Source organism: Oncorhynchus kisutch, linkage group LG16, assembly GCF_002021735.2.
Source record: "Oncorhynchus kisutch isolate 150728-3 linkage group LG16, Okis_V2, whole genome shotgun sequence".
Classification (NCBI taxonomy): domain Eukaryota; kingdom Metazoa; phylum Chordata; class Actinopteri; order Salmoniformes; family Salmonidae; genus Oncorhynchus; species Oncorhynchus kisutch.
Genome location: NC_034189.2, coordinates 14,673,260 through 14,683,710, shown reverse-complemented (window position 1 = coordinate 14,683,710; position 10,451 = coordinate 14,673,260). Strand labels below are relative to the sequence as shown.

Genomic DNA, 10,451 nt, shown 5'->3' with positions numbered 1-10,451 from the left:
CCCTGGACCAGAGCTCTGGACTGGGAATGTGACCCTGGACCAAAGCTCTGGACTGGGAATGTGACCCTGGACCAAAGTTATGGACTGGGAATGTGACCCTGGACCAAAGCTCTGGACTGGGAATGTGACCCTGGACCAAAGTTATGGACTGGGAATGTGACCCTGGACCAAAGCTCTGGACTGGGAATGTGACCCTGGACCAAAGTTATGGACTGGGAATGTGACCCTGGACCAAAGCTCTGGACTGGGAATGTGACCCTGGACCAAAGTTATGGACTGGGAATGTGACCCTGGACCAAAGTTATGGACTGGGAATGTGACCCTGGACCAGAGTTATGGACTGGGAATGTGACCCTGGACCAGAGCTATGGACTGGGAATGTGACCCTGGACCAGAGCTCTGGACTGGGAATGTGACCCTGGACCAGAGTTATGAAATGTAACATTTACAAATAAAGACATATATTAAACACAAACATTGTTGCTATGATTAAACATGTGTTTATTACTTTATATAATTAATAGCCATCAATTCCCCAAAATGGTGCTGTCCATGCTGTCATAGAAGCCATTGCTACAAGGATGGATATCTAACCCTTTCTCTCTCTCTCTGGTACTGTTCTCGGTCCTGAACAACGACACAATGTGGTGGGGGAAACTTAATGATTGTTTACATGTTCATGAGGAAAATATATTATAAAGTTTATAATCAAGACAACAACAACAAAAAATCCTGTTAATTACATCATTGTTTATTATAATTATGACTGGAAATGTTGTACTGATTAAAAATGTTCCAAATCATTTAATAAAAGATGTAACTGATAAACAATAAGTGAATGAACTCTGGTCATTGTTGTGGGAGGTTATGGTAATGTTGAACATTAGAATGTGATTATAATATAAAAATGAATAATAAAGAAAGGACGAACAACATCACAGTTTCCCAAAATATGAATAGGATAACTGTTTATGATACAAAGCAACTAGTCATTGGCCTACCAAGGAGGATTACAAACAAGTACATCTGTTATTTAGTTGCAACTAGACTCTACATATATTTACATGTTGGTCATTTAGCAGACACTCTTATCCAGAGTGACTTAGAGTCAGTGCATTCATCCCCCTTATCCCTCTAGTAGAGGCTTGTGGGAGGAGCTATAGGAGGACAGGCTCATTGTAATGGCTGGAAGGGAATTAATAGAACGGTATCAAACACATCACACATATGGAAACCACATGTTAGCCAAATGGAACCTCAGTTCCATTTATTCCATTCCAGCCATTACAATGAGTCAGTCCTCCTATAGCTCCATTCCACCAGCCTCTACTCCTTCATTTTATTTTTTTTTAAATTATTTTTACCTTTATTTAACTAGGCAAATCAGTTAAGAACAAATTCTTATTTTCAATGACGGCCTAGGAACAGTGGGTTAACTGCCTGTTCAGGGGCAGAACGACATATTTGTACCTTATCAGCTCGGGGGTTTTGAACTTGCAACCTTCCGGTTACTAGTCCAACGCTCTAACCACTAGGCTACCTGCCGCCCCTTCATATGAGTATTAGCCCTCAAATAGCCTTCAGTACTGGGATTTTTTACAATGTATCTTTCCTTGATTCCTCACATCACATCTCATCCTCCATTATTGGAGGTCCCTCCCCATGGTCCTCCTCCAATGCAGTTTGAGAAGGCGAGGTGACAGAATGAAAGCAATTGAGGATAGGTGAATTGAGTTCTACGCCTGTTGTTTGCTGCTCTCGCTTCCTGTCCATGCAGACAAACCAAAACAGAACACAGTCAGTGATGGGTCTTAGACATGGCAGGTAATGGACAACATAACTAAACCTCTCTATCCCAGCAGGTCTGATGGTTTGTATTATCTGGCAGAGGAACTCAAGGACATAGAGTATCATAAAAGTAAACATGGCCACTGTTAATACCTTCAAACACTGACATTTAGCTGTGAGGTCCCGTGTTGGCAAGGGTTTGAGGGCTACAACACATGCTGCAGCAGCTGTGCCCAAAGCATTCAATCCAAAGAAAATATTCATAATATTGAAGAATAAGTAATCAACATCAAACAAATGCACAAGAACTGCAAATAAAATGTATAACAAGCACACCAAACGCACCCAAAACAATCCTTTAATCGCTCGATGACGCAGAGACAAGATCTTCTCCAGAGCAACACACAGGTGTAAAACCAGGCCGCAGAATCTTGACACTGAGAACATTATGTATACTGTAGTACACCACCAACTAGCATGCCAACAGGGAACCCCGGTTAGCACAGTTTCCACAATAAACGGGGAAATGATCAGCTGCAGTGTGTGAGTGATAAGGAGGGTCACGAGACTAAACGTGACATGTTTTCTTTCCCAGCGTTTATGGCAGAGAGACAGGGTGATAATCCAACCAAGGCCAGGGAGGCAAATACCAAGCAGAAGAAGCACTGACACTGTAATATCCTCTGATTCAAGGACGTAATGGTCGTCGTCAAAATACAGAGGATAATCGTACATGGCGTTTTCCATGGTGTGGTGGTATTTGATCACTGTTTCTTTAACTCCAGTCTCCTAGGTGACAAGAAAAGGGGAAAGAGGATAGTTAAATATTCAGGGCTTAGGAAACCTTTTTATTGATGCCATATAATTAGGCGGTTATTTTTCTAAATGTAAAATCATTTTAAATTGTAAATGTTAAGCTACTATATTGAGAATGCATTTAGATACGTTTTAAAATGCTATATAAGGCAACATAATTAGTTTTAAATATACTGCATAATGTTACATTTAAAAGTCATTGATTTGTCACTTGGTTTTACATTTTACCCAAATCTTCGATCATTTGTGAGTTTTATTTTCAATTCCAGAAAAAGTATTTTGCTAAAATTACACTGTACTACAAGTGGAGGTCTAAATTAAAATGCTTATTATCAAGTAGCCTAACCATAAAAATGTGAGATCAATCACAAACAGTGAATAGGAGTAATGTGTTTGTAAGATTAAAATAACAATTGTTCCATTTGTGAGTACTAGTCAGTCTTTTAGAAGTTGGAGAAAACTGATCTTTGCTTTTTGCTGGATCCATTTGTGGTTTCAGGGTGGGTGGGAAAGGAGTTGGGTGCAGTTGAATCAGTGAAGATAACCTGTCGCTCCGTGTCACGCAACTTGGGTCAAGATCTGTTACTTGCTTTGCTCTCAGGAACAGGGCACTATTGAAAGGAGTGGTTCCTGGGGCAGCGTTAAGTGTAGAGGTGGAGCAATTGAAGTTGAAAATTCCTGTTTGTGACGCCCGCCGTTTGGTGCGACGCAGAACCCGTGGTGAAACAGAGGAGTCACTGTCAGTCCTTTTGAGATTTGAGTCAGATTTGACCAGACAGTCATGTTAGGATATATCAGTTGTCCTGTTGTAGAGGAAGATGGGTCAAGGGTGAGGGAATCTGAGAGGATCCCAGTGAGTAGTAGATTTGTGCCAGCACAAAGGGATAGGCCAACGAGTGATTTATGCTTCAGTAAGGTTGGCTTCTGCACGGTCATATCAATGGTTATCAAATGTACCGCAGAAATGCAATGTAAATCACAGTAAATAGATGTGGTGGCAGCTGTAGAGAAGTATTTGGTCATATGAGATTTGACTTCAGTAGAGTTACAGGGTGTGTTGAGGGTTGGTTGGTGTCCAGGCCGTTGGCATAGTGCAGGAGCAAATAGGGTCAAAGTAGTGGAATGGGGTCACGGTACCTGGGTGTACTAGTGGTATTTCAGTGTAGGGTTGGTTGGTGGTGCAATGTTTCTTTTTCCCCCTTTTGTATTTTGTATTGTTGGAGTCGGGGTTAAACTTGGGACATTAGTTACAAAAGAGACATGAGGAGTGGAGCCATAATGAAGCTTGGGAGGGGCTGAGTGCAGGGAACACCATCGCATGTGTCACATCCCTGCTTAGAAAGAATGATGCAATGTTTAGCGATAAGGAGGAGACTCCACCCAAAGTAGGGTGTGAATACCACCATGGAGGAAGCCATGTCGGTGTCTGAATTACAGCTGTATCGACCCTTTGGGAAGAATTAAACTTGGTTAAGCTTTTCTAGTGTGTCCGATGAGTTATTTACTCTGAAAAGTAGAACCTAAACAGTATCACAAATGTTACATGATTGAACACACTACCACACAGTAGGTGGCAGCATGCACAAACAAAATGTGCGCCATGAAGAAGAAGAAATCAAACAAATAGCAGGAAACAACGCAATCGCATATGACGCATTCTCAGAATGGAAAATAATGTTTAATGGCATGTAAATTTTCGAAAATCAAGTATGGTTTAAATGTCAGGATGTTATACGCAATTCATTTGAAGAGGTGGGCTGTGAGTGATAGGCCCTAGTTCTCTTCAAGTAGCCAAAACAACAAAACTAGGTTACTTAATTGGAAATATGGCAAACAGCGAAGCTTCTGCGCTGGTATATATTTTTGTTCTCCTTAAAATGTTCACGAGTACTGCTTGGCAGGCTACATCTTTGAAAACATATGGGTTTTTTTCCCCCTCCGAAAGTGGACTTCTGTTCTCATTGAAAAGGTGTTTGTTCTATTGGCCTTCGTCAGAGTTTAAAACTAAAACTTTAAAACTAAACTAAACCATCTTTTGATTTGTGAATCTGTCGACACCGGGGACTATGGATGTAGCTGCATTATTGATGTCATGTTAAATCAGGTCTTTTGATTTGAACATATGTATTGTTTAAGTTTTGTAAGCTAGGCTACCCATTTAATTATTTCATTTATGGATCAAGACTTAGCAGTCATTGTGATCTCATTCCCAATGATCAGTGCTTTATTTTATATTGCTGTCCAGCGGTTCTGAATTTGGAATGCACCCGACTGTCCATATTTTTCTGTGCAATCGGCTTTTGATTTGAACAGTTGTGTGTGTACCAGGCTATTTGATTTAATGTACTGTATATATGTTAAAGCACTTTGGCTTCACTAATAAATATGTCTTCAGTCGTTTATAAATAGGATAGATGGCTATATGGGCTTTGGCAGGGGTGTCCAACTCATTCCATGGAGGGCCTAGTGTCTGCAGGTTTTTGTTTTTTCCTTTCAATTAAGACCTAGACAACCAGGTGTGGGGAGTTCTTTATTAATTGGTGATCTTAATTCATCAATTAAGTACAAGGGAGAAGCGAAAACTTATCAACGTGATAAGTTTGTGAACGTGATGTTACATGATTTTGTTCATAATTGATAGTGAAAATTGAAGAAACCTTCAGGATTGTTTGTTTTACATGTGTTTGTTTGCTTTTTGCAGTGTTGTAGTCGAGTCACTTAACCTTGTGTTCGAGTCAAGTCCCAAGTCCCCTGTACTCGAGTCACGAGTCCCTATGGCTGAAGTATGAGTCAAGTCCATGTCTGAATCATGAGTCTATCATTTTATAATAGGTTTTATTGCGCAGTTGCTTTTGGTCGCCATCAGATGGCAGTATACCACCACTCCCTCATTAGAAAACTAATTCACTGTTTATCTCGAACTCAATTTCTGTTTATCACTACCTCAGAATTTCTACTCAATACCTGTGTTTCATTACTTATTTACTACATAAATTCATGTTAAGTCAGGTGCTCAGCAACCGCTCATTGATATTTGTGTAGGTTTTTATTGCAGAATGAAGGGAGAATAATCAGAACCTGCCCACTCCTATTTCTGAGTTTAATTTTCAATTCCATAAAATGTATTTTGCAAAGATTGTATCTTATTTTTGGATTAAATGCATGACATTTTCATTGATTTACATTATATTGATAGAAGTATTACAACGGGTAAATGTACTATTAACCCATCTGTCTGCATGTTTCAAGACATGGCAAATGAGGGTGCAGTGAGATACCCAATGAGTTGGACGATACTTTTCTCATCTATCATCTTTAAAAAAAACATATACATAAAAACTGGAAATCAACCAATCCTGAATCAACAACACAAAGGACAGGCCAAATGCTTTATTGTGTGTAAATGTTGAACGTGTGTGGTGGACGGAGAGAAACTAAATGGTGCAGTTAGAGGCCATGTGGAGGAGAGTGATGCGACACAGGAGATGGGGGTGTGAACAGTTGGATCTGGTCAGGGGTGATGTTATGGATGTTTGTGTGTGTCTGTATGTTGTTGATGGTATGTGTAAGTTTTTTATTGACCATAAATTACATTTTACAAAAAAGAATTGTATTAACATGTTGTTACATAATAATGCAGAAATTGCCTTTAAATTGAGTTTAGCGTTTTTAGGACTACCTTAATTCTTCAACTTTTGCAGTCGACATTAGAGCGTGGTCTCTCACCCAGTGTCTGGAAAGCTGACGATACCAACAGGTCTGGCTGTTTCCCTACGGAGGTGAATTATTTGTAACAGTGTCATTTACAAGAAATGGGGAGCTGGACATTTTCACTTTCATCAGCATCAGCAAAAAGGCAGTAACTGTTCATTTGGTCGAAAATTTGTTAATGTCATTTTTGCTACAGTAACGACATGCTTAATCATGTGGACAAGTATCCTGCCTCTATTGTAATGTGTTTTGGAGAAAATGGGGGTCATGTTAGCAGTAACTGCACTATAATGAGTAGTGCATATACAGTATGTATCAATCTGATATGACAGTCTTTTTCAATCCAACATTGTAAATTGGAGAAATAAGAATGATATACTGCTGGGCAGGAGTGTATGCAGTGTGTCTCAAGAGCGGGGATATTGAAATAAAGTCTTCAAAGCCTTCTCTAAGCACCTCCTTCATCATGTAATTTACCAACAGGAACATTTCAGTATGCAGGACAATAGGCAGGTCTCCACATTACATAGCACAAATGTCAAACTCTATGTGTCTATACATTAACGAATATCGTTTTCCAACTTGCAAAGAAAAAAATTAGCTCTTTCAAATAAAGTGTATGTGTGTTTTTAAAGAAAAACTAACAGAAGAGAAAGGGGGAGATTGAGTGGGGGATGGAAAGAAAGAGGGGATGTGGTAAGGTACTTTTCCAGCCTCACAGACAGGCAGGCAGACAGACATACAGACTGCCTTGCCACAAAGACATGTGCTATCCGGGATGCTTGGGACGTCCCTACCCCATTGAAATGGACATTTAAAATGGTTAGGGTTGGGTAAGAGTTAGGGTAGGGGTTTAGGTTAGGGTTTAGTGACGTCCCAAGGATACCGGATAGCACTGCCACGACTCTTTACACTAGAAAAAGTTCCCCATCAATTCAGGGAAGTCCAAATCTTCTCTTTAAAGTTTGGAAATCAATAGAATGTAAATAAATTAAAATGGAATGTACATTATTTTATATTAAAAAAAACAATAAGACCAAATGTGGACGTAAAAATATAGAACAATATAATTTTTGCAAAATACTTTTTGGGGGAATTAAAAATCAAATTCACAAATTAGATATTTTGTATTTTTATATTACAACTGGCAGCAAACAAACAAAACACATAAAAAATAAAAAATATTGAAGGTTTCTGTAAGAGAGTGGTGTGAAAACACTTTGGGGTTTCAGTACCAAATCAAAACACACAAACTGTGTTTTTCATACAGCTAATGGTTTAGAAATGCAAATAGTTTATAGCTTAAATATTGATTGATGAGGCAGGCTCTGAGTCACTAATGCTTCAATCCAAGTCCACTCACAAATCATGAAAATCGGGACTATAGTTTGACTCGACCACACTATCTATCTAAGATTAAAATTCCAAATTGATGTTTAATTTTCAATTCCCCAAAAATATTTTGCAATGAAATATTCCAGATTGTATCTTGTTTTGGGATTGAATACATTATAATGTCATTTATTTACACGATATTGATATCAATACTATATAGCGAGTAATCGCCCAAGTAACGTTTCATTACCCAAGTAATGTTTATATTGACATGTTGTTACATAATAATGCAGATTTTGCTTTGAAATAGGGTTTAGCGTTTTTAGGCCTACCTTAATTCTTCTACTTTTTGCAGTCGACAGTAGAGTGTCGTCTCACCCAGGTCAGGACACGTTAATTATTTGTAACAGTCACTTACACGAAATGGGGAGCTGGAGACTTTCGCTTTCACTTGGGAGAGATATCACGCACTTCTCCCGCCTAGAAGGGATCCAGATTTAGTCAAATGAACGTCAGATAAACATTTTCGTAGCAGGTTAGAATTTATGCAGCAGTTTAGGAGAATTCAATATTAGCTAAAATGCTAAACATTTCAACTTCTGAAGTTAATTTGACAACAGTTGGATCCCTTCTAACCATGACCCTTGGTGCACTATACATATCTCTTAAAGGCACAGTCTGTGCTCAAGTGTGGGCCATTACTGAAACAAAGTGAATTCTTGATTGAAAGTGTAAATTATAAGCACCCTTCGAGATTTTCCTATTTTATATATGTTTTTTTCTTTGACATTTGTAAGATTAAAATACAGTCTCATTTGTGAGATTTATTTTCAATTCCATGAAAAGTATTAAGCAAAAATGAAATTTTGATATTTTCACATTCTTATTATTTTCTTGAAAAATTACATATATTACATACATTATATTGAATTCCAAACTATGACTAGTCATATTTGAACTTAACTGAATTGCCTGAGAAACTGTTTCTAGTGTAGAGATTTGTCGCAAGTTCTGTCCGGGATCCTCGGGACTAGCCTAAATCCTAACCCCTACCCTTATCCTAACCTTAACCCTTACGTAGCCCTAACCTTAAACCTTATCTTAACCCTTACCTTAACCATTTTAAATGTAATCTTCAATGGAGTAGGGATGTCCCAAGCATTCCAGACAGCAGGCACCTTTGTGGTAAGGCCGTCTGTCTGTCGGTCAGTCTGTATGTCTGTCTGTCTCTCTCAGTGGATGTGAGGTTAGAAAAATACCTCACCACATATCCCTCTTTCCCTCCCTCCCTCACTCAATCTCCCCCTTTCTCTTCTGTTACTTTTTCTTCATTTCACTGTTCAGTTTTTCAACACAAAACACACATACGCTTTATTTGAGAGAGCTATTTGTTTTACTTTTCCAGCTGGAAAACATTCCAGAATGTATAGACACATAGATGACATTTGTGCCATGTAATTTGGAGACCTGCCTATTGAACCGCCTACTGAAATGTTCCTGTTGGTAAATTACCTGATAAAGCAGGTGCTTAGGATGCTTTGAAGAATTCACTTTATTTCAGTCTCCCCACACTGCACACACTCCAGCCCAGCAGTATATAATCGATTATATCTCCAATTTACAATGTCGGATTGAAAAAGAGTGACATATCAGATTGATACATAATGTATATGCACAACTCACTATTGTTTGGGGGCGGGGTTTAAAGTGAAACATGGCCTTTAAGAGATACATACAGTGCATTGCGAAAGTATTCGGCCCCCTTGAACTTTGCGACCTTTTGCCACATTTCAGGCTTCAAACATAAAGATATAAAACTGTATTTTTTAAAAAATATTGAAGGTTTCTGTAAGAGAGTGGTGTGAAAACACTTTGGGGTTTCAGTACCAAATCAAAACACACAAACTGTGTTTTTCATACAGCTAATGGTTTAGAAATGCAAATAGTTTATAGCTTAAATATTGATTGATGAGGCAGGCTCTGAGTCACTAATGCTTCAATCCAAGTCCACTCACAAATCATGAAAATCGGGACTATAGTTTGACTCGACCACACTATCTATCTAAGATTAAAATTCCAAATTGATGTTTAATTTTCAATTCCCCAAAAATATTTTGCAATGAAATATTCCAGATTGTATCTTGTTTTGGGATTGAATACATTATAATGTCATTTATTTACACGATATTGATATCAATACTATATAGCGAGTAATCGCCCAAGTAACGTTTCATTACCCAAGTAATGTTTATATTGACATGTTGTTACATAATAATGCAGATTTTGCTTTGAAATAGGGTTTAGCGTTTTTAGGCCTACCTTAATTCTTCTACTTTTTGCAGTCGACAGTAGAGTGTCGTCTCACCCAGGTCAGGACACGTTAATTATTTGTAACAGTCACTTACACGAAATGGGGAGCTGGAGACTTTCGCTTTCACTTGGGAGAGATATCACGCACTTCTCCCGCCTAGAAGGGATCCAGATTTAGTCAAATGAACGTCAGATAAACATTTTCGTAGCAGGTTAGAATTTATGCAGCAGTTTAGGAGAATTCAATATTAGCTAAAATGCTAAACATTTCAACTTCTGAAGTTAATTTGACAACAGTTGGATCCCTTCTAACCATGACCCTTGGTGCACTATACATATCTCTTAAAGGCACAGTCTGTGCTCAAGTGTGGGCCATTACTGAAACAAAGTGAATTCTTGATTGAAAGTGTAAATTATAAGCACCCTTCGAGATTTTCCTATTTTATATATGTTTTTTTCTTTGACATTTGTAAGATTAAAATACAGTCTCA

At 38.4% G+C, this 10,451-nt stretch overlaps 1 protein-coding gene across 8 annotated transcripts; it reads right to left on the bottom strand.

Moving 5' to 3' along the window:
• Nucleotides 1–484: 484 nt before the first annotated feature.
• Nucleotides 485–10,451, bottom strand: LOC109906353 (uncharacterized). 8 transcript variants are annotated; one of them, XM_031793020.1, is made up of 4 exons: nucleotides 9,970–10,451; nucleotides 7,983–8,130; nucleotides 6,284–6,375; nucleotides 485–2,577 (listed from the first exon to the last, which is right to left on the bottom strand). In XM_031793020.1, exon 4 carries the CDS (start codon nucleotides 2,533–2,535, stop codon nucleotides 1,627–1,629), a length of 909 nt encoding a protein of 302 aa, XP_031648880.1. In that variant the 5' UTR covers nucleotides 2,536–2,577; nucleotides 6,284–6,375; nucleotides 7,983–8,130; nucleotides 9,970–10,451; the 3' UTR covers nucleotides 485–1,626. The 8 variants fall into 8 exon arrangements, with proteins under 8 accessions (XP_031648880.1, XP_020359616.1, XP_031648881.1 ...); XM_020504027.2 differs by having other exon boundaries at nucleotides 6,331–6,375; XM_031793021.1 differs by having other exon boundaries at nucleotides 8,069–8,130.

Excerpts from the sequence above, each read along its gene's own strand:
- LOC109906353 (XM_031793020.1), bottom strand. The coding sequence starts at position 2,535 with ATGGAAAACGCCATGTACGATTATCCTCTGTATTTTGACGACGACCAT.